The 27,075-nt window shown below is 48.3% G+C and overlaps 2 protein-coding genes across 8 annotated transcripts in view; one reads left to right on the plus strand and one right to left on the minus strand.

Annotated features, from left to right (window-relative positions):
* Lrrc75a (leucine rich repeat containing 75A) overlaps positions 1-11,436 on the minus strand; it is a 42,475-nt gene extending 31,039 nt beyond the window's left edge. The window contains exon 1 of the mRNA XM_027427169.2: positions 11,032-11,436. Coding sequence (XP_027282970.1) covers positions 11,032-11,277 — 246 coding nt within the window. The 5' untranslated portion in view covers positions 11,278-11,436. The remainder of the gene's footprint in view (positions 1-11,031) is intronic.
* Positions 11,437-11,500: 64 nt separating this feature from the next.
* LOC100753275 (membrane magnesium transporter 2) lies at positions 11,501-26,851 on the plus strand. 7 transcript variants are annotated; one of them, XM_035447619.1, is made up of 3 exons: positions 11,501-11,719; positions 12,874-14,410; positions 26,121-26,851. In XM_035447619.1, exon 3 carries the CDS (start codon positions 26,309-26,311, stop codon positions 26,678-26,680), a length of 372 nt encoding a protein of 123 aa, XP_035303510.1. In that variant the 5' UTR covers positions 11,501-11,719; positions 12,874-14,410; positions 26,121-26,308; the 3' UTR covers positions 26,681-26,851. The 7 variants fall into 7 exon arrangements, with proteins under 7 accessions (XP_035303510.1, XP_027282976.1, XP_027282972.1 ...); XM_027427175.2 differs by having other exon boundaries at positions 12,874-13,356; XM_027427171.2 differs by lacking the exon at positions 12,874-14,410 and adding an exon at positions 18,486-18,541.
* The last annotated feature ends 224 nt before the right edge of the window (positions 26,852-27,075 follow it).

The following is a 27,075-nucleotide window of genomic DNA, read 5'->3' on the forward strand; positions in this document are numbered from 1 at the left end:
CCCCCAGCAGAACCATCCTTGCACAGCCCTGTTTCTCAGGCCTTGATGCTCCCGAGAGTGGATGGTCCAGGGCCCAGTACCACCACTGCTGCAGCAGCAGCAAAAAAGCAGTGAGCTATCAAAGCTACAGGGAGGAGACAGTCATGCATGTCCCCTGAGGATGGGAGGAACCTTTGCCTGGCTTCTGGAAGGCTTCCGAGTGTGTCCACAACTTCATGGACATTCAGAGGGAGGGAAGAAGTGAGTAAAGCCGAGGAAGTAGAGATGGATGAGGGGGAAGGGCCAAAGTCACAGGGCTGACAGCAGTCCAGTGCTCCCAGCCAGTGTCCCTGACCCTGTCCACAGTACTTCCCACAGTGGCTATCTTCCAACATAAGCACAACTCAAGCGGAACCTGCTTCCATGCCTGTTCTACATCTGTTCTGATGGCGGTCCTGGCTCCTTTGGGTTTCTTGGTTGGTCTTTTGACAGTTTTCTAGAACAATTTCTGGTAGATGGAAGTGAAGTTCAGTGGTAGTGTGTGTAATTAGCAAGAAACAGGCCCTGGGTTTGACTGATGGCAACACAAACACTCTCTCTTTGGAAAATTGTCCGAAATCCCACTCTAATGCTTTCTCTCTCCTTTCCAGGGCCCCTTCCTCCTGTGGTTCCATTCACAATCGTCACCTCTTCTGGAGCAACTTTCCTCTGAAACGTCCCACTCCATCCAAAATCATTATCCTTGCCCTACTTGACTGGGCTGATTTCCAAGCAGCAAAAACCACTGAGAGGTGGGAATTCTAGGAAAAGGTAACTTGGATGGTTTTGTGTCTGAGTTTCCATATCCCAAATTAGCCCCCTCAGCGTTCCTGAAAGTTGATGGGTCTACAGCTTCCTGGAAAACCCCAGGCAAGCTTGCTGCCCACCATTGCTTTTACTCTGAAACACCACAGCTCCAGGAGGACATGGGCAACTCAAGTCTGTAGCTGGGCATAGTAGTAGTTCAATAGACTGGCACAACGCAGGAAAACTAAATCACAGGGTTAGGGTCTATAGGAACTGGGATTATACAGTACAGGGGGTGGGGCACACCCAGACTGAAGTTCCTTGGAAATGCTAAAGGGAAAAATAAATGCAGGTAGTCTGGGAAGAGGGACGAAATCCCTGGGCCCTGGTAGTCTGTGAGAGCTCAGTAGGGATGGACACCTTATCTTTGCTTGTGTCCTGGGTGCCCCAGATGGAGTCCAGATCCACTCAGGTGTCTTTGATTCTATCTGATGCTCTTTTAATAGGTAGGAGTGCTGAAATAGACCTCCTAGAACAGTAGTTCTCAACCTGAGGCACATGACCCACCTGGGATTGAATGACCCTTTCACAGGGGTCACATATCAGACATTTATGATTGCTAACAGTAGCAAAATTACAGTTATGAAGTAGTAACAAAATACTTTTATGACTGAGGGGTCACCACAACATGAGGAACTATAGTAAAGGGTTGCAGCATTAGGAAGGTTAAGAACCACTGCCCTAGAAGATTCAAGAGGACAATGGCAAATACTGCTTGAGACATTTAAGTCAGGCTCTGGCTGCTGTCTCATTGCACTGTTTCTCCCCTGCAAGCCCCCTTTTCCCCATTGCACTCTTGGGTGATCTGAGAGGCTGTGCTGAAGGATTTAGTAGAGGGAGTGAGGCTCCTGATCAGCCGCAGCTCATAAAGACCTGAATGTCCACACCCCTCATCAAGGCTGTTTCAAAGGGGATGCTGGGCACGGCTACCTGAGTGGGGCTGAAAGTGCCTGTGAAGGAAACCCAGGTGACAGGGGACCTGGCCTTACTCACCAAATGGCTTTAATACTCTAAGTTCATGGTTTTGCTGGGCTGCCAGGAGCAGAGGCACAGTCATGGAGGTAATGAGCCACTGAAGGTCAATTCATCACTCCATCCCTCACTGTTTCCATACCTTAGATTATGAAACAATATTCTGCAAAAATGTAACCCAGAAAGAATGTGATCAGGACAGCAGTGTTCCCCATCTTTCAATGTCTGCCCTGCTCTTACCTCTCTCCTGCTCCTGTCACAGTAGTGTAGGGCCTTCTGTGACCTAGGAGCTCCTACACCCTGCTCATAAGGCAGACCCAAGTTACTTGCCCTGACACAGGGAGCCTGGAAAAATGCTGCATCAGCCATTTGAACAGACAAGGCTTCCAATGTTTCTCCAGACATCACTAACTAGGACAGCACTTTGGGAGACCCAATTCTGGCTCAGTTCCATGTGACAGATCATAACTCTTCTTTGGGTCACTTGTATTTCCACTAAACATCTAAACTCTTATTACTAAATGTCTTACCCACAGAGCTGGGGAGCCCTTTCTCACCCACCATCCATTTCTTCCAGAGAGAGAGAAAAGGGTTGGTTGGATCCAGGGTGCTGGGACCATAGCCAGAGTGGGGCAAAGTGGTTAAGGAACCTATCAGAAGTGCCCTGAGCCAGCTCCTGCCTGGTGCCAGGGGACTAGAAAGCTCTCCCATGTATCCTCTGTAGCCCCAGCTTTCTGTGCTCATGTACATACTAGTGAGGGGAAAGGTAGGGGGCTGCTAGGTGTGTTATGACTATCATAGGCCATGGCAGGCCTGGACAGGTCCAGTGTGGGAATTCAGGATGTTTGGTCTAAGTGTTAGACACCTGCCCACAGCACTTAAAGGGGGTGGGGGGAATCTTGCTCTGCTCCTGATCCAGAGATCCAGGAGGCACAAGCTGCATAGACAAACTTTAGAAGGAAGAGAAGGTGGGGGAGGGGTGGCACAGGCCCCACCTTCCCAGGCTATATGAATGCAGGCTTCCTCCAGACAGCAAGCTTGAATGGTGAGAGATTTGTAGGAGGTGCGGGGTTCTCGCTTTGAGGTCCTAACCCTTGCTTGGTGTCCCTTGGTGGAAGAGGGGTGCCTGAAGAACCTCCATGGGCAGCCCGTGGCTGTGGCTGGTGCTCCATGGAGAGAGATATCAGCTGTGGAGTAGGGAAAAGTCACAGCTCAGAGGAGCTAGAGGGCAGGAAGACACAGGCCTGAGCACTGGGTAGCTGGGAGGGCCCAGAAGAGCAGGTAAGACAAAGTCCTAGTTAGAAAGTGGCAGGAGGCCTGGCTCCCCCACAGCTAGGCCAGAGTATTTGAGACCATTTATCAGCCCCACAGGGAGGAGGGGAGCATTCAATGGCCAGTGTACCTATGTAGACCCCTAGGACACTCTCAGTCGTAGCTGTACATAGCTGATTGCCCACCAGGCTCTGACGTCATTCTGACCCTTTATCCATTCCAGAATGAACACCCTGGCCCAGTCAGGCAGGCTCCAATTCCCAGCAAAGGCAACCATGCTGCTTTGGGGAACAAATATGCTTGACACAGCCTCTTGAGTCCCAGCCACCCTCTGTGAAACAGGGCACAACTGTTGCTGGGGCCTTTCCCATCAGTTTGCATACTGCACCCCCTATATCTGGAGCTGTCCCCTGAAGAACAGGCACTCAATAGCCAAGTACATTAATTCAACTGTTCTTTTTCCTTTTTGCTCATCTATACTATCTTATTTTCCGTAATACTGTTTTTTATAGCATATTTAAAAACCTTCTATTTGTACTTTAAATAACATTATATTAATCCCTTTCTCTCTCTCTCTCTCTCTCTCTCTCTCTCTCTCTCTCTCTCTCCCTCCTTCCTTCTTCCCTTTTTGGTTTTTTGATACAGGGTTTCTTTGTGTAGCCCTGGCTGTCCTGGAACTCACTCTGTAGACCAGGCTGGCCTCAAATTCACTGAGATCCACCTGCCTCTGCCTCTCAAGTGCTGGGATTAAAGGCGTGCACCACCACTGCCCAGCCCACAATTTTTTTAAAGGAGCACGGTGGCATACAACTATAGACCCTGCCTAAAACAACCAAAACCAACCAAACAAAACCATGAGTCAACTATTTAAGGAACTAAAACGGGGCTAGAGATGCAGCACAATTGGTATAGTGCTTGCCTAGCATACATGCTGCCCCGAGGTGGATCCCCAGCACTGCATAAACCAGGTATAGTGATATATGCCAGTAATCCTGGCAGTCGTGAGATGGAGACAGGAGGATGAGAAATTCAAGGTCATCTTTGGCTCTATACAGAGTCAGTTGGCCTAGGCTACATGAGACACCCTGACTTAAAAAGAAAGAAGCCAAGACTCCCTTTCTTGTTTCCTAGAACACCCTCCAGTTCTCATAGCTTCACTGCTATCTTCATCTGTGAGTAGGGTTGGGAGGGGTATAGAGGGAAGCTCGCCAAACTCAGGCAGACTAACAAGAGAAGTTTGTTTTGTTGAGACAGGGTTTCTCTGTCTAACAGTCTTGGCTGGCCTCAAACTCACAGCGATCCACCGGCCTAAGACGTGCACCACCACGCCTGGCTTAGTTTATGTTTAAGAGTAGTCCAGGTTAGTCTTAAACTCCCGATCCTCCTATACCTCCCCAGTGCAGGTATAAAAGGCGTATGCCACCACATCTCGTCCTAAGAGACATTTTCAAAGTCTGCTTTTTACCTAGGGAAGTCAGAGATAGTGAGTGGGGAGAGAGAGACTCAAAGGGAAGACACAAGAAGCAGAAAGTAAAGAGGCAGGGAGATGGTGACAGATGGACAAGCACAAGGAGAAGGGGCAGCTCTGCAGGTGAGCAGGGTGTTCTACTTGCTTTCTGCTTCTGTAACAAAATGTCCCAGGTTGGTAAGTTATACAAAACATAGTTTCAGGTTCATTTAGCTTACAGATCTGGAGGTCAGATACCCAAGAGCACAGTGTAGCATCTGGAGAAGCATTCTTACTGTGTTGTACCAGTCTGGACTGTGACTCGGGGCAAGCATGTGTCTGTCATCAGCTCAAGCCACCAGTCCCATCACAGGAGCCCCATCCTCATGACCTCATCTTACCGTAATTACCTGCCAAAGGCCACATCCCCCATATCTTATCATTGTGGATATGGGGGTTAACTGTATAACACAGGATCTTTGGGAGGTCACATTCAAACCATTGCACCTGGGTCTCAGGCTCAAAGTGAGTCTGCCTCTGCAGGAAAACACACTTGGGTACTCCCTAGTCTCAGCTGGACCCCTGTGTCTATCCTGGTTAAGATAAAGTTAGAAACATCAAAATGCCACATCCCTTTGAGCAGCAGCTGTCAGCGGAACTCCATATGGTTGCAGCAGCCAGGAGCCTGAGCTAATAAAAGTTAAAGAAAAAAAAAAAAAAAAAGGAAAAAAAAAAAAAAGCTGGAAATGCTCCCAGAGAGCCACGTGGGCACCACTCAGAGCCGGGATGGGTGGGGTGGGGAGAAAAGCAGGCGCTGTCAGAAGGGTCCCGCCCCTGTTCAGCATGCCAAGGTCTCGTCCTCATTTTGAACACTCAATTCCCTGAGTAATGGTGAGGTCCGATGACTGGTCCCTTCCCCTTCTAGTACTTAGCAGGAGGATGAGGCAGAACAGAAAGGAGTCTGGGCAGCTGTGTTTCCTCCCCTGTACAGGCAGATGCTGAGGCCCTAACCTCCCAGCTGGGGCTTCCAGGACCCACTAATGTTACAAGGGCCCTAGAATCACTGTCCATAGAAAAGAGCCCCCAGAGCAACCTTTTGCTCCTGCATACACAAGGGCACTCAGATCCACAGCCCGTGGGTCCGCACCAGATGCTGAACCTGCTGGTGCCTTCGTAATCGGGCTTCCAGCCTCTGGATTCTAGTTGTTAATTAGCTATTCAGCCTCGGGTATTTTGCTTTAGCAGCCTGAAGGACTAATTTAACTGGCAAAAACAGGGTCAGGACGATCTATAGCGAGGACCATATATGTATCTGTGAATATCCCTGTGTGCACCTGCATGTTTTCTTGTATAAAACTCTCAGTGTTGCTCCTGGTAGGGCAGGTGAGGCAGATGGTTGTCTGAATAATTTATCTCTACTTAGGGAAGGGGGCTCTTCTAGCTGACCCCTCCTCTGTGCATTCTGACAGAGACAGTGTAGAGATACTAATCAGCTGGTAGATCTCAGTGAGCTTGAGGCCATCCTGGTCTACCCAGGGAGTTCCAGGACAGCCTGGGCTACACAATGAGATCCTGCCGTTACAGCCCCAACCCCCCACAAAAAGAAAAGAAAACCCCCAAACAAACAAGTCTACAGGGATTTTCTGAAACCCGACCATGTGTCAAGGTACCTAGTCTGTGGCTTCAGGCCCAGGAAGGCACATGCATAAACGTCATGATACCATGGGAAAGGCAGTATCCTTCACCACTCTGCACATCAGAGGTGGAGGCCAGGCCACAGCAAGAGCTCAGAAGAGACAGTGGATTTAAAAACAGCTTCAGGCAATCTCCAAAAACATGGCATTTGTTCCAAAAGGAGGAACCCCTCCCCTGTCCCACCAGATAGTGAAGTCAGAGAGCTAGCCTACTACAGGCCCTGTGGTTAGCTTGGCCACACTACAGAGGTCTCTGTGTCCCTGGCCAGTGTCTCTGGCAGTTGTGGAAAGCAACAAAGCAGGTCCCGACATCAGAAGCCTCTACCTCGATCCCTGGAAATGCCTGCAGGCAGCCCGGACAGATACATGGAGTTCAAAAGGGAAGGCTCCTTTGTGGAGGGAATACATGCAATCCTGCAGGAGCCAGCCAGGAATGGGGAGGCCCATCTATCCCAGAAGTCTTTGCTCTTCGCCTGCCACCTCAGCAGAGGCCCCAGACTACACCTGCCCAATAGGATCCTGTGGTGCCAAGGCTGGGCACCATGCCACTCTTCTCTCCAAGAACACCTCAGCCTGGCACAATGCCAGGCCCAGGCAAGCCTGTGGCCATCAGGGATTTCCTGAAAACTGACATGCCCAGAAACCTACACGTAAATGCACAGGATCTTACAGCCATACTGGCAGTCTGGAAACCAGATGCAGGGCTGAAACAGGGCATCCAAGTGCTTTCCGAGGGCATACTAGGTTGCCTGTCTATACACATACCTCTATAGCATAAAGACTTACAAAGGACTGTCACAAGCCTGCAGGTTTTCTTTCTTCTTTTTTGTTTTTTATTTTCAGGAGACAGGGTTTCTTTGCATAGACCCAGCTGCCTGGAACAAGCTCTGTAGACCAGGCTGGACTCCAGAGATCCACCTGCCTCTGCCTCCTGAGTGCTGGGACTAAGACATGGGCCACTGCCTGGCAGCCTGCAGCTTTTAATACTGTACCTTGGGTACTGGTGATGGTAGGTCTCTACTTTCAGGAAGCATATGACCTTGTATGACAAAGCAAAGGTCATGGGGGAGGGCTATGGGTGATTAAATACCTTGCACTATGGTGGTACTGATGTACTAACCAGAGCATGGGCTGGCATGCTCAGGAAGGTGGCCTGCTGAAGGTAAAGAGTGCATGTGCCAACAAGGAGATGCATTCCACGTACAGGAAGAATAGGAGGTTAAAGTGGGTACCTTCCTGAGCAGTGTGTGGTGGTGGCTTTCCCCCTGGCTCACCCATAGAGATTCTCTTAGGAGGGATATGGGAAGGAAAAGATGACCTTCAAAGGTCACTGTGCTTATCTTTCTGTCTTTGGGCAGGAGACCTGCCAATCAACAGGGTTAGGGTTCTCTCCAGGTGCTTGGACATTATCCAGTTCTGCTTGGTTCAGGGATATGTGTAATACCCTAGAGCCCATGTGATTGGTTCTTGTTCGTGTCTGTGGGTGTGGTTTCTGCTCTAGAGCCTAGGAAGCCAGCCCTGCCATTCTGGACAGCACTTATCCTTTCTTTGTTAAACCATTCCTTCCCCAGTACTCCTTAAGCAGGGCAGTCTGAGCCCCCAAACCCACAATGCACGGGCAGGAGGAAGTCTAGGTGAGGGGCATGATGGGGTAAGAGTGGGGGAATGAATTCTTTTATCCTCTCAAGCATCAGTTCTAGATTGCTCTGAACCAGGAACTTCTTGTTTTAGGCCTGAAGAGAAAGGCCACATGACCTTGTCCCTAGCCCAGCTATATCCAAAGTAGGCCAGATTCTCCTGGTTGCCATGAGAACACATCTTGATTGGCAGTGCCAACACAATTTCACACACTTGATAGCATTTGCTCTGCTCAGTACCAAGAGGGATCTTTGGGAAACAAGGAAACACAACTCAGGGAGATTACCACTAGGCCCAAGGTCACAGCAGACTGAGACCAGAGGCAAGCCACCCAAGCTGATCCTTGGTCTCAGGCCCTTCTCAGTTTACACGGTTCCTCAAAGGTGGGGATGGCTCTGTGATCCTTCAAGGTAACTGCCTGGCATCCTGCCTGCACCCTTTGAACGGTGTGTGAGGCCTTTCCACAGATGATAAGCTGGAGAGTCTCCAAGCAAGGAAACACTCCCCGAATCCGTCAAGTGGCACCAACAGCCATACTGCATCAGCTCACTATGAACTGCCACACATGGTTTGGGACTATTTCTATATGGAAGCCACAAAACAGAGGAATTGGAGGTAAGAGACAGTGACTCCACATATGGGCTCTATGGGTAGAGCTCGCAGGCTCTGTGCACCTCCTGAAATTCGTTGCAAGATCAGATGCGTTTGTCTGAGGAGAGTACATGAGGCTCTTCTGGAGCCTCAGAAAGATCAAGGACTCAATTCCTTGAGGATCATAGGAGTCACGGACCGATGGTTCCTCTAACCCTATATATGCTCTGAAAACACAGAAATCCAGTGTCAAGTCCTGGGGAGTAGCTCAATTGGAAGAATGTTTGCCTGGCATGCATAAGGTCTAGAGCTTGATCTCCAGTAGCAAATAAACCAGGTGTGGTGGTCATGCTCATAATCCCCCAGTACTTTGGGGTGGAGGCTAGAGGATCAGAAGTTCAAGGTCATCATGTGCTCCACAGTGAGTTAGAGGCCAGCCTGGGACATATGAGACCTTGCTTCAAAAAACCAAAACCCCAAACCCAAACATGTATCAACTATACAAGAAAGTACTATGTGAACGGAGGTGGTCAAAACTGCCCTGGCTCCTGCCAGGAGGAAACTAAGATGAACTAAGATGAAAATAGTATCTGGGGGGAGAGCCTCTTCAGACTGCAGCACAAATTCGGCTAGACATTCTGCTAGTTGGTTTCAGGGTCCTAGAAAACACCCTTCTCATTTGTCACAGACATTTGGACATGCCCGAGTTCCACTCCCACATGCTTAAGGCCAATGGCCATTTCCTGGAAGGGCCCTTATCCCCACCTTACAGGCAACACAGGGCAGCTCTCTAGGTCCACAGCCCTCATTGTCAGCCACAGGGCAAGGGAGCCCCAGAAAAGGGGGAAGTCTAATTAACCTTACCTCTTCCCTTTAGCCCTCCCAGGCCTGTGACTGGAGAGGTGCCAGGGATCCAAAGACACACGAGCAGAAGACCCTAAAGGGAGAGGCCCAGATTCCCACAATGCAATGTGTAATTATACCAGATACTTAAAACATCTGCCTCTTCCCTAAGACCTCAGCCTCCTCTGGTGAGCGTCTAACTCACGCTCACCAATGCCACCTTCATTTTCTTCCCTACCCCCCAAGAAGCACGTGCTTGTTAGCTTCTTCCATGCTTTCGTATTCTTCAGAGCGGTATGCCCAGGACTGGGGAAACAGCATGTGAGCCGTACAACCCTCTTACTGTCTATTGCGCAAATGGCTTATGATGGTCTAGAAAATCCATTTTCTGTGTGAAAGTGACAGAGTTACCATGGAGGCCATACAAGGTTGGCTTCTAATTTTTCCAAAGACAGAGGAATACATATCACTAAAGTTATGTGGTGTAAAATGTCATCTTTCTTTGATGATTCAACCCAGGAAAAGTACCTGAGGATCCAGCAGCCTCTGGGGCATCACCGTGGATGTCGTTAGGAAAAGCAGAGGCAAAGGTGGAAGCCTTACATCTTCCCAAGTCCCCTGGCCTCTACTTCTCTCTTTTGCAGTGCACACCTTAGGAACAAACTCCAGAGAAACATCATAAGGGTGTGAGGGAAGCCATGGTACAGAATCCAGGGAGATGTGGATCCAATTAGAGATTCTGGAAGCTCCTCCCAGGAAGTTCTCCCTACAGCCTCTTCTATCAGTAATGGGAAAACCTCACAAAGGTCAGCTGAGGTTTTCCCTCCCCTATCGGCAGCAGACTGCATATCTACTGGGGTCCTTCAAGAATATAAGGTCTGGGAAAAAAAAAAAAAAAGAATATAAGGTCTGTGTGAGTCTGGGCCACAAAGTCAGACAAAGCAATCTGATTACATTCTGCAGCGCACCTATGTGCCCTCCTGCCCCTGCCACGCAACAAGACCTGGTAGTACAGACTACCACTGTCCCCCCAAAAACCGAGAAAGGAAAACAAAAACTGAGAGCGGGTGACAGCATCAGGCCTTGAACTGAGGGAACAGACCAGATCTGTAGTTTGCCCCTAACCAGTGGGTGAGGACGAGGCTGAGGGTAGAGCACAGGCAGCCTCTGTCCTTGCTGGCCAAGAAACCAAGCCTAGCTTCTTCATTCTGGTCAAGACTTCTGCAGGGGCTCATGGCCAGGACCAGCCAAAGTTAGGGAAGGTGAAACAATAACACACAATATCTCCAGGAGGCAAATGACCTAGGGACTGAATGAAATCTCACCAGTCCCAGAGGCATGCCTCAAAAGCTGGCTTTAGCAGAAAACTGCATTCCCTGGGGACCCTTGGAAGAGGGTGACAGGTAGTGGGCAGAGAGGAAGAAGAGAACCCTGGCCCAGACCAAGCATACATCTCTGTATCCTCTCTCTGCCAACTATCCCTGGGGACCTGTGGAAGAGAGGAGCAGGGACAATGGTCCAACAGGTCCCCTTCACCAGCCTCGCCGGGTCAGTCTTCCTCGCCCTAGCCTAAGGCCCCAAATTCAGCGGGAACGCAGAGGCACCTGCTGCCACACCGCTCCATACCCGCGGGTGGGGGACCCTGGGCGGTGCCGCAGGGCGCTCTCGTCCCCCTTCCCCACCTCGCAGGGGCGGGGCACTCGGGGAGCCGCCGCGCTGTCCCCCTGGTGTCCCCCTCCCCGCGCTCACCTGGCGCAGGTGCTGCAGCAGCGTCCCCGCCTCCTCCCGCCGGCCCTGGCGCACCATCCGCAGCAGCTCCTGGACCATGCCGACGCGCCGGTGGTAGGGGGGTAGCCCAGCGCCCGCGCGCCCCGCCTTGTCCCCGGCGCGCAGTAGCAGCGACGCCCAGAAGTCGGGTCGTTCGCGGCGGGGGCCGGGCGCCGCGCCCGGGCTGGCTCTCTCCGTCAGGCTGCCCTTGGTCTGCCGAGTGCCCATCCCGCCGCCCGCCCGGCGTTACGCGCGCCGGGCCAAGGCCGTGTCCCCCGCCGGCTGCGCGCCTCCCCGGCGGCAACTTTGGGGGAACTGTTGCGCGCGGGAGGCGCGGGAGGCCGGGCGGGCGGCTGCGGCCCGCGCTCCCCTCGCCTCCCTCCTCGCTGCCCCGGCGCGCTCTCCCGGCGCTCGCCGCCAGCCCGTCGCCCCGCCCCGCCGGCTGCCCCCCTCGCGCCGCCGCCGCGTGTCTCCCTCCCTCCCCACCGCCCGCTCCTTCCCGCCGCGCGGCTCTGGGTTGGGGGTGCCCGGCGCCCCCGCCCTGCATTGTCCCTGGTGCAGCGCCCCCTGCCGGCCACCGTGCTGCGCTTTTGGGGGCCCGCGGCGCCCTGGCAAAAGGCCGTTGAGCCCATCACTGAGTTCCCCGACGCTTCCGTGACTGCGCGCATGGGTGAGGCCCCTGGGGTGGTGTTGGGGGAGGAGATCGGTGTGCCGAGCGAGAGGGGAAAACTTTGGAACTTGGAGACCCTGTTGCCCCAGAGTCTGGCTTCTCAGAGTGGGCTCCGCAGAGAACCGGTACTGCGGATTGTCCGAGGTGCTGGCTGGAAGCGCAGCATCGCAGGCCTGGCTCCATGCCCACTGAATGAGTCTCTTCTCTGGGCCTGGAAATGTGCGTTTAGCTAGCATGTTGGGTGGTTCCGTTGCTCACTCCTGGAGCCCCGGTGGCTTTCAGGGTGCGCGTCGGTGATGGTGGCTGGTGCACGGACTCAGACCCGGATCATCTGAACTGTTTGTTTTTGTGAACTCTGCATTCTTGTTCTCCCTCTGCCGAGAGGGGCCCTTTACGTCGTCCTGCTCCTACAAAGCGGAAATGTGGCTTCTAGTTATACGTTCCTGTTGCCTTCTCGGGTTTCTCCTGCCAACCCCCTGGGAACTCATGGTGCTTGGAAGGTACTTTGGGAGGCCTGTGGCTGCCCTGTTCTTATAAGAGCTGTGGGAGGGACAGCAGTTTGTTAGCTCTTGTTTCTTCGGGTTCCTCTTTAGGCAAGAGGGCTGGCGTCTACCACCTGCTGAGCCATATCAGGAAAGCCTGCGCTCTGTGTCTCTGTCTCTGTCTCTGTCTCTCTCTCTCTCTCTCTCTCTCTCTCTCTCTCTCTCTCTCTCGTGTGTGTGTGTGTGTGTGTGTGTGTGTGTGTGTGTGTGTGTGTGTGTGTGTGTATACACTCGGGTTTTTTGTTTCTTTGTTTAACAAGGTTTCTCACTGGTCTGAACTCCCCAAGGGTGCTAGTTTGGTTGGCCAGTGACCCACAAGGAATCCACCTATCTTCCTCCACCTTCCTAGTTTAGAATGAATTCACCTAGTTAGGTGAATGCTGCCACACTTTTTTTTTTTTTTTTTTTAAAGGCAGGTCATATTATTTATCGTTGGCTAACCTGGACCTTTCTATGAAGACCAGGTTGGCCTTGAACTCAGAGATCTGCCTGCCTCTTGACCCCCCTACACCCACACCCACACCCACTACTGGTATTAAAGGCATGGGCCACTACTGCCTGGATAAATTTAAATTTTAAATTAATTAAAAATTTTATTCTCTTTAAAAATAGGTTATGGATATCACACTCAGGTCCTGTTTGCAAGCACTTTACCAATTGAGATGTCTCTCAGTCCAGTGGAAACTTTTTGGAAAAATGACGTAATGACACTTGTTATTCAGGACCATCCTCGGGGTTTGGCACTAGGGGAGAGAGACCTAGCTTGGTTCTGAGTTTATAGTGACACAGCCAGGTGGGTGTTGATGGATGGAAAATGACTAAGGGGATTCTGGCTAAACTGGCCTAACAGAATTGCTGAAGACAGTGAGTCAATATCCCCTGCAGGCTGGTAGAGGATGAAAAAACCTCATCAGACACTGCAGATGATCAACCATCCCCAGCTCTTCCTAAACGGACTTGAGAAAACTCTTTGCTAAAACTGGATTCTACAAGGACATGCACGATGGGACTGGAAGAGGGTTCAGGAGCCTGACAAGTTTGGCCAAGCAGAGACTCTTATCAGTAGATGAACTCCAAAGCAGAGGTGTTGCAGAAGTGAGAATTCTTTTTCCTTCTTCCCAGAGATCTCTTCTCTGCCAACTCCAAGTGCCTTGAGGAGGAGGCCCTGAATCTCTCCAAATTCCTTTTGCACAGTCTACTCTCAAAGGACGTTCTTTGAGAACACTACTCTGGCTCCACAGCTTAGCATCCCATTCCAAACCACTTGTCTATTGTGTGCGGAACACACCTATTGGTGTCTTGAGAGTCCTATCTGGGAAGTACCCCAGTGTCTCATCTCTGGCCTGCATGACAACCCAGGGAAGTAGCCATGAAGGACCCCTGCTGGTGGGGCCCCTTGCAGGAGAGAGTAGATACCACTTACCTGGAGACAGATCTACAATCTGAGTCAGCAGATTGACATGCTTGAGGGTGTATGATTGAGGCAGATGCAGTCTCACCTGGGATCTGATTCTATTCTGTCTCAGAATCCATCTTACTCCATTTACTTTTTTTTCTCCCAATTTTTCTCTCTCTGGGCTTGTTCTCAGAAATGACCGTTTGGATCTCCATTTCTTAAGAGACAGGTTGAGTTTGCCCCCAGCTGCTCTTGCTACTGGTGCCCACCCTCTCCTTCCATTTCACCCAAGCTTTTAAGAGATGCTTATATTTATTGTTACAATTTCTCTGCCTCCATTCATCCTTCCTCACTATAGTTTGGCTTCTGGCCACACCACATCATTGATACACGTCTTGCCAGTGACCTCGTTGCTAAATGCAGTGGCTATTTTGGGTCTTCATCTTACTAAGATGCAGCGTCTCATCCTGTTGCCTACTCCGTTTTGGTTGAAACTGCTTTCTAGTCTGGCATGATGGTGCAGCCCTGTAATGTCAGCACTCAGGAGATTGAGGCAGGAGGATGGCAAGATTGAGGCTACATAGTGAACTCCAGGACAACTTGGGCTAAAGAGGAAGACTGCTTGAAAAGGAAGTACTCTGTGGATTTCCTCTTGCAGTGCTGGACACGGAACCCAGAGCCTGTGTGCATTTCCTTCCCCAGTCCTTTGGAGCCCTCTTTCTTAACCTCTGTCTTTCACTTGTTGGCACACAGGTACCGTCTGAATCCTCATTGTAGGCTTTGCCATTTATCCTCATGGGTTTCACACCGTGCACACACAGGTAGCTCTGGTTCTTTCTAGTTTATGAGCTAATAACCGAACTTGCCATTGGTTCATGGTTTTTAGCAGAAGACAGGTGACTTTGAGATTAAAGACCTAGGACTTCACTGCTCCGGTAGAGCAAGTAGCAGGAGTATCACCACATTTGTGTAAGTTCTTCTTGCCTCCAAGTCCTGCAAGGGCATCGTGATGGGCCCAGATGGATGCTCTATATGCAGATGGTTTGTGTCATAGCTGAGAAACATGGATCTTGGGGGTGGGGAGATCTACCGCTTATGAAGGAAGCAGTAAATAAGACTGCTCTTCATCCTAGAGGGCGGTAGTTTGGCATCCTTCAAGGTTGCTTGTTATAAGCACAGCACTGAGAAGAGGCTCAGGTAAAAAAGCAGTCTTTCCATTCACAAGTGAGAGAGTTCGAGCTCCTGGAGACTGCCTTTCAACAGCCGGCCCTTCACTTTCTTCCAGGGAGTGTGTCCTCTCCCAGGCCTGCTGCTCACGTGGAGCACTCCAGTCTCTGCTCTCTGTCAGGGACAGGCCAGAGACCCTGGAGCAAGTGCCTGCACCTAACTAACCAAGTCTCCTCACACTGACTCTGGTTCTCCACATGCTGTGTTTTGGGTTGTGTCATTTGCATATATTGTGCCACTTATCCTGTCTGCAGCTGTGAGGTTTGCTTTTTTATGATTCTGATTTCCCAGGTGAAAAAATGGGATCTTAGCCAGATTAAGTGATTGCCCAAAGTCACACAGATGGTAAAGGGCAGAGCTGGAGAGTGGAACTTAGTCTGTCTGAAAGCTTGTGTTGTTAGTACTTGATGCCATTGGTCTTCCTTTTTGAATACATCCTTCTCTGATAGATAGCTGCTGCCTTGGTGGAGCATCTGTCCTTTGACCCTATTCTCTTCTTTCTCTTCTTCTCTGTGTTAGTCAGCTTTTCTTTACTATAGCAAGTATCTGAGATTCAACTTACAAAGAAAAAAAAAGGTTTATATTGGTTCATGATTTTATTACTTTTATCTTATTAAAAAGATTTGTTTTATTTTATTTATGAGCATTTATTTGCCTGCATGTATGTCTGTATTAGGGTTTCAGATCCTTTGGAACTGGAGTTATAGACAGTTGTGAGCTTCCATATGGTTGCTGGGAATTGAACCTTGGTCCTCTGGAAGAACAGCCAGTGTTCTTAACCACTGAGCTATCTCTCTAGTCCCTTTATTTTTATTATTATTATTTTGTGTGTGTGTGTGTGTGTGTGTGTGTGTGTGTGTGTGTGTGTGTGTGTGTGTGTGTGTATGTGTATGTGTATGTGTGTGTGTGTATCTGTATAGGTAGGTATGTGCACCCAAATGCAGTTGCCCTCATGGCGACCAGAAGAGGGCATTAGATTCCCTGTATCTAGAGTTAAAGGTGGTTATGAGCATCCAGGATTGTGCAAAAGCAGTATGCACTCAGCTGCTGAGCCTCTCTCTAGCTTCCATTTTTATTTTAAAATGTGTCTTTTTTTTTCCTTCCAGACAGTGCCTTACTATGCAGCTCAGGCTGGACTCGAAATTACAATCCTTCTACTTTAGCCTCAGAAACGCTGGGATTATAGGTGTGAGCCAACACATCCAACAAATTCAGACTTAGAGGTTTTCAGTCCATGGTCAGGAAGACTCAGAGCTTTTAGGTCACTGTTTTGGTGCTTGGAAGCAATGGTTGGGAGTGCATAGAAGGACAAAACTGTTCGCTGTGTGCCTGAGAAGTGAAAGAGAAATTGGTCCTTCAGTTCCATTCAAGGCCTACAACCTAAGTGGCCTTTGGGCTTCCCACTGGGGCCTACCTCTTAATGTTTTCACTGCCTCCAATTAGTGCCATGCTAGAGACCTTTGGGGACACTTAAGAGTCAAAGAATAGGACTTTCCTTTCTTCCAGGGTTTTCTGTCACCTTTGCTCCGAGCTATTAAGTGTGACATTGACAACCCCGAGGAGCTGTTGTGCTCTCTTCTTGTTTACTTTTGTCACTCATACATCTTCCAAATGCCACATTGTGTCTTTGTGCATACTGCATTATCTTTCTGGAATGTCCTTTTCCTTCTTTTCTTGGACCCCACCCCCCCCAAGACTCAGGTGTCACCTTCATGTGAGACCTCCATACCCACCTTTAGGTGACTATACTGGGAACAATAACATCTTTGGTTCTTTTGTTTGCACTCGTATTCTTCCTCAAACATCCTTCATCCCTTTATTGGCTAATCCCTCTATCTTTTAGACTTCACTTGGTGTTACTTTCTCTGGGATAGCTTCTAGGATTCCTTTGCTTCCTACTTGCAGATTTCAGGTGTTCGTCTTGAGTATACTGAAGTCCCTCTGCCTGTACCCAGATGCTATAGTAATAGAGCTGCCATTATTGGCGGCCATTGTCCTTTAGTGTTTGCACAGTACTGGGCCTGAAACACTTATGAGAGCTCAATAAGTTGTTGAATGAAACCCTGCTTTTTAGTCCGCCATGCTTCCAGTATCTCTGTGTTAGTTTCTTGTTGCCATGATAGATTTCCTGAAAAGGCAACTTCAGGGGAGAGGGTTTATTTCCAATCAGTTTGAGGCGGAGAGGTGTGGTAATTGGAGTGTGAGGTGGCTGGTCACATTATGTCAGCATTCAAGAAGCAGAGAGAAGCAGGGGAATGCTGATGCCCAGCCCACTTTTGTTTGTTTGTTTGTTTATATTCTGTCCAGGACTCCAGTCTATGGGATGGTGCTGCCCAGAGATGTGTTTCCTAGGTGATTCTGAATTCAATGAAGTTGATAATGAGGATTAGCCATCTTCCTCCATGTGCACTTGCTACCGTGGACTGACCTGTTCTGCTCCGTCTTCCCTTCCATGATGCACTGAGACCCTCTGGAACTATGAGCCTAAACAAACCTTCCCCACTTCAGTTGTTTCTGGCTGGTGTGGTCACGGCAATGCCTAAGTGACTGAGGGCATTTGCATTGAGGGGTTGTTGTAGATGCTTAGGCTGCCAGTCAGCTCAGGTCTGGGACCACATGAGAGCCAGAGTTGCTGGGGTGTGGGAGAAAGTCAGTGCTGAGTATTTCTCTCCTCAGTCTCATGATCATTTCTGGACTGAAGACAACTTTAGTACTGACCTTTAGTGGATATCAACCACCCCCCATCACAGTACAACAAAGGGTTTTTCTGTCTATTGTCAATGATCTTCTGCTTGATCAAATTTTAGCCAATCTCTTTAGTTTGAACTCTCTCTTAGTCCTATCTGTGTATTTCCTGTAAGATCCAGTTTTGGCAAAGAACTTTGCCAAGGCCATTTGTCCAGAACCCTCTGTCTTCATTATCTGATTGCTCCCACGATCAGGCTTTTTATTCTGCATGAAGCCCCAGGTGGTGGCCCTTGTTCACGCTGGCTGGTCTTCAGTAAGAATACTGTCAGGTCAGTTTAGCCAGACTCCCTCTTACTTTTCCTGTTTCCTCTTGGTAATTTTCCATCCGAGGACCCTTACTCTAAATCCCCCTGTCTGTGCTGTTCTTGGGTTGAGCCCCACCTCTCTCTGCACTGAAGGTCTGCTGTAGTGGTCTCTAATTTGGGGACACAATCTTGAAGTTTTCTTTGTGCTGCCTTTACAAGTGTGGAACTTTTTGTCTTTGACAGGTTCATTTTCTCTTCAGAGGTGTCCATGGTAGTCCAGTTACCATCTTTCTAGGGTGTCTGTCCACAGTAGCCCAGTCATTTCTCTCTCACATTTCTGGCACCCAGTACCTTCTTTGAATAGGTAAAATGCTTTAGGCTCCCATTATTGGTTGTTTTTCTCCTTGCTGTGACACCGTACCTGGCAGTCTGATGAAGGAAGAGATCATTTTGGCTCAGAGGCTGAGGGTATCGTTTCTCATGGCAGCAAAGTCACACAACATGAGGTCATATCACATCTGTAGGCAGGACACAGATAGATGTTGGCATTTCTCTTGATTGCCTTGTCATTTATTTATTTATTTATTTATTTATTTATTTATTTGTAGATTTTTGGCTGAGTATGACAGTGTATGCCCTTAATCCCAGCGCTCGGGAGACAAAGGTAGGTGACTCTGAGTTCCAGGCCAGCCAGAGCTGCATAATAGAGAGACCTATCTCTATTTTTTTTTTTTTTTTTTTTTTTTTTTTTTTGAGTTAGGGTTTCTCTGAGTAGCTCTGGATGTCCTGGAACTCACGCTACAGACCAGGCTATCCTTGAACTCACAGAGATCCTCCTGCCTCTGCCTCCCAAGTGCTGGAATTAAAGACTAGTGCCACCACTGCCCAGCAGATTTTTTTTTTTCTTCTTTTTATTCAGTCTAGGGCTTTAGCCCATGGAATGGTTCCACTCACATTTAGGATGGATCTTCCAACCTCTGCTAACCCAATCTAGAAACTTTCTCAGAGACATGCCCAGAGCTTTGTCTACTAGGTGAGTTTAGATCCTGACAGTCAACATTAACTACCGCAGTCCCTAAACAGAGGCATATGCCAGGGACAGATGTAAACCTCTGTTGGTTAGCTGAAGTTTGGGTAGTTCAAGCCAGCTACTTGTGTGACACCCTAAGTATCCTGCTCCTCTCTTAATCAGAAATCTAGAAGACTGAGAATACCTCAGACTTCTGCTGGTTGGTGTACAGGCAGATGGTCGGAGATGCTGATGAAAGAAATGACCTTCCAGGGAGGGCGAGCCAGGAAAGGACAGGAGAGCTAGCAGCCAAGTCTGTGCTGTCTCCTCACAGAGCCAGAGGCACACATCCTGGGCTCTGCCTACCTAGTGCTGCCAAGCTCTGTGGACAGTGATTTCATGCTTTTCTCTCTGCTCTCTGATTGGTTTTTCATTATGCCATGCATGGCCTACCTTAATCTAGTTATTTAGTTTGTTCTATAATAGGATCCTCCAAAACAAAACAGAGCCTCAGCACATCTGGGATGGTATCATTTGGACCTGGAATTTCTGCTGAAGGCTAGGTCCCAGGCTTGGTTCTCTGAGGAGGTGATCGACCCTGTACTTGGTGAGGCCTGCTGGGAAGCATTAGGCCATTGTGGACATGCCCTTGAAGGCTCCCCCCCCCCTCCCGTTTTTACTGCTTTCTTTCATTTCCCAGCTGCTACAAGCAGCTTCCTCTGCTCTTGCCATGATGTGCTGCCCTGTCATAGACTCAAAAGCTATGGAGGGGCTGGAGCGATGGCTCAGTGGTTAAGAGCAATGGATGCTCTTACAGAGGTCCCCAGTTCAATTTCCAGCATCTGCGTGGCTGCTCACAACTGTCTATAACTCCAGTCCCAAGGGACCTGATGCTCTCTCCTGGCTTCTAAGGGCACCAGGCATGCAAGTGGTGCACAGGTACATGCAGGCAAAACACCCACGCACATAAAATAAATGTAGAAAGAAATGAAAAGGCAGTGGGGCCATGGACCGTGAGTTGGAGCCTCAACCTCCAAAATTGTGAGCCCCACACCCCCAAACACCTTATCTTTGTAAGTTGATTGCCAAGGTATTTTGTGATAGTAACCGAAAGTTAACTAATACTTGACAGGAATTGACACTGAATTGTAGGTTTCTCTTCCATCCCAAGATTCTGCCTCCCACTGCTTGAGTAACCCACACCCTGAATCCGGTGTTAATCAATCTTTGCTTTTTCCCTTTTATTTTAAATTTACTCAGGTGGAAAATTTCAAACGTCCACAGCTCAAGAGGCTAGTCTGATCTTATTTGTCTACCTTCATCCCTTTCCCATCTCTATTTTGTTTGTGGTGCTGGGTCAATCCTAGGGCCCAGTGCTTTCTGGGTAGGCGCTCCGTCCCTGAGTTATATCCCCAGGCTCCTATTTACACTTTTATTTTGAGGCAGCATTTTTTTTTGCTAAATTGCTCAGACTGGCCTTGACCTCATTTGTGGCTCAGGTAGGCCTTGAACCTCCGAGTCTGGGGACCTGTGGCCCTGGCCCAGTGGTTCCTACATTCTTTAGGCAGTGTGTATGTTTCTAAAGAGTATCTACTCTTGCTTTGGATTATTTTTAACTTTATAAAAACTCATCTTGCTGAGTGAAATTTTTTGTAGGGCAACTTGTTTCATGTACTAATGTATCAGTAGAACCCTGTGGTGTGTCACCGTGGATCATTCACTTTGTGTGATGGCCCCTTGCATGCCCGTCCCTTGGCTTTATTTTTCTACGCTGTCACTGATGCTGTTCAATGTTCAATTGGCTTGTGGGATTTTGCTGTTGGGAACAGCACTGCTCTATTTTTTTTTTTTAAAGAAAAGGTTTATTTTTAACTTAAATTGTAAGTAGGTGTGTGTCGTTGCACCTGCAAGTGGACATGTGCACATGAGTGCAGGTGCCTTGCAGGCCGGCGCCGAAGGATCCCCAGAACCAGAGTTATGGACAGCTGTGAGCTTCGGAACAAACCCGGGTCTTCTGGAAGAGCAGCCACCGAGCCATCTCTCCAGTCCCTTTATGCTCATTTTTAAAAAAAGGAAGGAAGAAAGGAAATAAGCTTTGTGGACCTGGAGTGGAGTGCTGTGGACTGAATTGCATCCTCTCACCAGTCACACGCTGAAGCTTTAGCCCCCAGTGTGATGCTATTTAGGGACTGGCTTTTGGAAAGTAATTAGCTTTAGATGAAGTCTGGAGATTTGCGCTCTTGAGACCATAGAGCTTTCTGTGTCCCTTTCTGTGTCCCCAAGGAAAGACCATTTCAAACACAGCAAGGAGGAAACTGCGAGAAGCTGGGAAGGATTCTTACTAGTACTCCACCTGGTGGCCTTTAGCTTTCAGAACTGGGGGGATAAGTTTCTGTTCTTCTCCCACCCACCCTGTGGGTTTGCTGTGGTGGCGGCACAAACTGGCTAGGTCAGCCTGATGTTGACTGCCCGTTCAAACGCCCGCACATTTCCTTTTCTGTTGAGCATCTGTGTCTCTTGCCTGTGTCTCTGTTGGGTTGTATTAGCTTTGAGATGCAGCTGTAACAAAGTACCACAGTTTTAATAGGTTAAAACAACAGAACTTGCCAGGCATAGTGGCACACACCTCTAATCCCAGCACTCGGGAGGCAGAGGCAGGTGGGTCTCTGTGAGTTCCAGGCCAGCCTGGTCTGGACAGCCAGAGCTACACAGTGAGATCCTGTCTCTAAACAGTAACAACAAAACCAAAACCAAACCAACCAAACAAAGACATCACAACTAATTCACAACAGCCATAAGGCAAAACTAACCTAAGTCAGCTGACAAACAGCTACATGAAAATGCCGTTTGGTCATACAGGGAGGAAAAAAATTTTTTTTTTTTTCCTGAGACAGGGTTTCTCTGTGGCTTTGGAGGCTGTCCTGGAACTAGCTCTTGTAGACCAGGCTGGTCTCGAACTCACAGAGATCCTCCTGCCTCTGCCTCCCAAGGGCTGGGATTAAAGGCATGTGCCACCAACACCCGGCAGGGAGGAAAAAATTTTAAACCATAAAAAATATGACATGACACAGGAAAAGATCAAATTGATTAGTGAGCAGGATATCATACTTTGTAATATAAATGACTTTCCTTTTTTTATTGTTTCAGTCTTATAAAAATGTACAGAGAGGCTGGGTGATGGTGGCGCATACCTTTAATGCCAGCACTTGAGAGACAGAGGCAGGTGGATCTCTGTGAGTACAAGGCCAGCCTACGGAGTGAGTTCCAGGATAGTCAAGACTACACAGAGAAACCTTGTCTTGAAAAACCAAAAAAAAAAAAAAAAAAAAAAAAGAAGAAGTAATAAAGGCAGGTATTTTCAGGCCTGTTTGTAGAGATTTATACGTGTGGTGATGCAAAACATCAATTATGGGGCTGGAGTGAAGGCACAGCAGTTAAGAGTACTTGATACCCTTGCAGAGAGAGGCCCCCTGTTTGATTCCCAGAACCCACGTGGTGGCACAAATACCTGTAACTCCTGTTCCCTGGGGATTGGATGCCCCCTTCTGGTCTCTGCAGGCATTGTACTCATACCCAAACCTGCACACAAGACACATCCATACACATAAATATAAACAAAAATCTTTTAAAAATTTGCTTATTCAGATCCAAATTGCTCCACTCAGCAGGGACACCCCAGGATTGATATGTGAATCCTTATCTCACAGGAACTCCAGCAGCTAGATTACTTTTTTCCAGTTGTGTTTCAAATTAATCTTTGTTGGTAACACCTTGCATTTCATTACAATCAACTTGTTTTCCAGTAACCATGCTTACTTAGTTTCTAGAGCCTTGTGTTTTTTTTCTGAGTACAGAGACTGATACTTTATATTGGTAGCTGGCTGTAAATCTGGAGTTCATTGGGAATATAAACCAAACCCAGACACTTGCCTAAAAGCATTCCACGGAGTGTAAAGGACTCCCCCATCAGCCAGGAAAGCTGTTTAGGAAAGTAAGACACTGCTGTTAGGTGTCTAGGAGATAAAGCAAACTGTTGGTACCCCAAGGCTTGGCTGGATGTTACTATTTTCATCAGGCCAAAGGGAATCCTCGTCAGTTAGTCCGTTTCCTGGAAATAATGTCCTCCCCGAGAATCTATTTCATCACCCTCAAAAAGAGCAAGAATTGCCCAAGTGCTGACAAATGTTGTCTTGCATTAGGCAAATTGTCAAAAAACAAACCTTGTTTCTGTGCAGAAATTTCAGGGAATCTGTAACAATTAGCTCAGAAAGTCTGTTCTTTACAGCATGGTAAAACAAAATAAGCAAACAAACAGGACTTAGTTCCAGTCACAGGGGAAGAGAAATCTTAGAAACTTTAGGAAGGAGTGGCATGCATCACTTCAGGTCACTTCCGTAGTTGTCACGTGGTCACACTCAATTGCAGAGGAGGAGGCAGCGTTTCTTTGCGAGTTGTTCCGGTTTTGCCAAGGAGTGTGGTGTCTCCGGAGAGTATTGTCATATTCTGGGAATGGCACAGCCGAGAGCTGGAGGACACATCACACACTTCTCTCTGGGTCTTCAAATCAGCACCTCTGCTATTCTGTGAGCAAAAACTAACAGCAATTCCTTGAGCTTTATAAGTGATGAAGAAACCCAACATGCTATTTCATCACATTTATTATCTGGCTGACAGATACCCTGACTGTTACTTTCTTATCTAGATCAGTTCTTCTTAGTTGAGGGGGATTGAGTTCCTGTCCAAGGTTTCCAAACTCATTTCCACATTAAATAGCAAGGGAAGAAATCATAAAGCTGGTTCCCCCTTTTATAGAGAAGAGTGAACATGGGGTTGTAACTATCAGTTTGGGGCTGGAGAGATGGCTCTGTTAGAGCATTTGATGCTCTTAAAGAGACCTCCGTCCTATTCCAGGAGCCCCTATGTGGCTCACAAGCTTCTGTAACTCCAGTTACATTTTCTAATGCTTAGAGACATTAAAACATTTTGTTACATTTATTTATTTGTGTGTGTTGACATCTGTGTGGAGAAACTTTTTTTGTTTGGAAACAGGGTCTCTTTATATAGCCCTGGCTGTTTTGGAATTCTATGTAGACAAGGCTGGCCATGAACTCATAGAGATTTACCTGCTTCTGTCTCCTGAGTGCTGGGATTAAAGACATGTATCATCTTGTCTGGCAAGACATTTTTTATTGTTATGGCTGGGGCTAGGGTACTACTGGCATCAGATGTGTAGAAGCCCAAGGTGTTTTTAAACACTCTACTATGCACTGTACAACCGCCTCTCTCTAAAATAAAATAAAAAATAAAGGGTAATTATGCAGTGCTGTCAAATTTAAAAGCCTTGATATAGGAGCTGCAGAGTTGTCTATGCAGTTAAGAGCACTTGTTGCTCTTTCAAAGGACCCAGGTTCAGTTCCCAGCACCCACATGATGGCTCAAGGCCATCTGTCACTCTGGTTCTAAATCTAAAAGAACAGTATTGAGAGTTAATGTGTAGTGCAGAACCCTAGCCTTCTTTGCAGCGTGACCATGTGACTGGTTGTCACCAATGGTATATAACCTAAAATGAAATGTGCTACTCCTCTCTACTGGTTCTCTTTCCTTTTCTTCTGGCAAGATGGAGATGATAACTAGGGACTGTGGGAGAGCCACAGAGCCTGGACCCCTGAGTCACTGTCTGGGACATCTACCATCCACTGCAAATATAGGTGGCATTTTAAAAATTTTATTTTTTGGTATTACTGTGTGTGATGTGTATATGTATGCTGTGCTGGTTATGTGTGTTAACAGCATACATATGGAGGTCAGTGGACAAATTTTGGGAGTTGATTTTCCTTCCACTTTGTTGAGGTGGGGGGGGTCTCACATCTTTCCTCCTTCTGTGTATTCTAGGCTAGCTGGTCCTCAAGCTTACAGGCTTCCATCTTGCCATAGGAGTGCTGGGACTTTAATGTGTGCTACTGAATCTGGCTTAAAAATAATCATGGTGGTGGCTGGGTGGTGGTGGCACACACCTTTAATCCCAGCCTTTAGGAGGCAGAGGCCGGAGGATCACTGAGTTCAAGGCCAGCCTGACACTAGAGAGTGAGTTCCAGGACAGCCAGGGCTACACAGAGCATCCCTGTCTTGAAAACAAACAAAACAAAACAAAAACCCTATGATTTATTTTATTATTTATTTTATGTGTGTGAGTGTTTTGCCTACATGCAGGCATGTGTAGCTCATGTGTGCCTGGTGTCTGTGGAGGCTCAAAGAAGGCATCAGATTTCCTGGAAAGTGGAGTTTTATTCTAGCTTATTTTGTTATGCTTGGCCTGCATGTATATCTGTGCATCACATGCATGCCCGGTACCCTCAGAGGCAGAAGAAGGTGTCGGATCCCCTAAACTAGAGCTTTGTGCCCCCATAGGTACAAGGAATCACAGGTGCTGGGATTAGAGGCATGAGCCACCACATCTGGCTTGTAGACGTGTTAGAAAAAAAAGTGAGCTTTTGTATTAAAGTCAACAGGTGTCACAAAAGCGTATCTCTTCTCAGTGAATAAGTTGCCCCACACCTATAAATAAACAAGCCTGTTTTGACACAAGGAGCCTTAGAAAGCAGAGAGACCCTGATTAGGAGAAGCTTGTCAGAGCCAGGTGTGGTATCACACTAATCCCAGCACTCAGGAGGCAGAGGCAGGCAGATCTGTGAGTTCAAGACCAGCCTGGTGTACAGGGCAAGTTCCAGGACAGCCAGAGCTACACAGAGACACCCTGTCTCCAACAACCAAAGGGTGGGGGAGAAAAGCATTCAAGTTACCTTTGTCCCTGAGGTTAGCCTGCGGTTGTTTCCAAGCTTGCCACTAAGGGCCATTCCTGCTCTTTGTGATCCAGTTACATCATCAAGGTGGTCAAATTGATTGAGCCCCAGGATATCCAGATATTTGTTAATGGCCATTTCTGTGCTCCAGTTGGGTCTGCAGTGTTTCCTGCAAGACTCGTGTGTTAAAGGCTTGGTTGCAGCCTATGGCACCCTTGAGAAGCAGGAGAACATTTCAGAGGTAGGACCAGCAGGATGTGGTGGTGCAGTATTTGTAATCTCAACAGCCAGTGCCATAAGTGTGAGGTCAACCTGGGCTACATAGTGAGCCATTGTCTGCAATAACCAGAAAGAGGGTAAGGGGGGGGGGGCTAGTGGGGAAGTTAATTCACTGGTGCTACGTCCTTGATCCTTTCTCTCTCTTTGCTTCCCAGTGGCTGTGAACTGAACGCCCTGTTCTGCTAAGTGCTCCCATCGTGATGCTGCCACAAGCCTGAAGCAACGAGGCCAAATGAGCAGCGTGGGAACTTTGAAACTGTGCGCCAGGACAAATCTTTGCTGTTTCTAAGCTATTTATCCCAGTGTGGAAGGATAGCTCTGGGGCTGCCACGTCTTCTGAGTCATGGTGCGGTGGCTGTGGAAGGGGCTGGTAGGCGTCGGCCTCTTTGCCCTGGCTCATGCTGCCTTTTCGGCTGCGCAGCACCATTCTCATACACGAGTGACAGAAAAGGGGTGTGAGCCGCTGCCAACAGACATAGTTCTCCAAACACTTCTGGCCTTTGCAGTCACCTGTTATGGTGTAGTTCATACTGCAGGGGAGTTTAAAGACAGGGACGCCACTAAAGAACTAAAGAATAAGACCTTTGACGCCTTACGGACTCGCCCCTCTTTTTACGTGTTTCGTCATGCTGGCCGCGGACTGTTCCAGCCTTCGGATACAACGCGTGCTTCAGACCTCAGCGGGTCATCTTCTGACATGCTGCTGAAGTTCTGAAGTCGGAATCGCTGCACTGCTCAGCTTTTTACAAGTTAAGTAATAGGACCGAAGCAGAATTAAGTACTGGGATTTGGAACGTAAGACACCAACTACACATCAGTATTTTTATTGATATTTCAGACTTAATTAAAAAAAAAAAAACTATAACCCAAAACAACCCCCCCCCAAGATATTTATCACAGGTATCCCGTCACAGCTGTAGGAAGCTGACCAGCTGTGGAGATGTTTTTGGATGAGGCAAACATTTGTATCTCAGCCTGAGTAAAGCAGAGTGCCCTCGATAATGCACGTGGACCTAAGCCAGTCAAAGGGCTGAGTGGAACAAAAAGACTTACTAAAGAAGACTTTGCTCCTGTGTGATTGAGCTGAGACACCGCTCTTTCTCTGGCTCT

This window comes from Cricetulus griseus, chromosome 7 (genome assembly GCF_003668045.3).
Source record: "Cricetulus griseus strain 17A/GY chromosome 7, alternate assembly CriGri-PICRH-1.0, whole genome shotgun sequence".
Lineage (NCBI taxonomy): Eukaryota > Metazoa > Chordata > Mammalia > Rodentia > Cricetidae > Cricetulus > Cricetulus griseus.

What these genes read in the sequence shown, in the direction of transcription:
- LOC100753275 (XM_035447619.1), top strand. Translation starts at nt 26,309, where the DNA reads ATGGTGCGGTGGCTGTGGAAGGGGCTGGTAGGCGTCGGCCTCTTTGCC.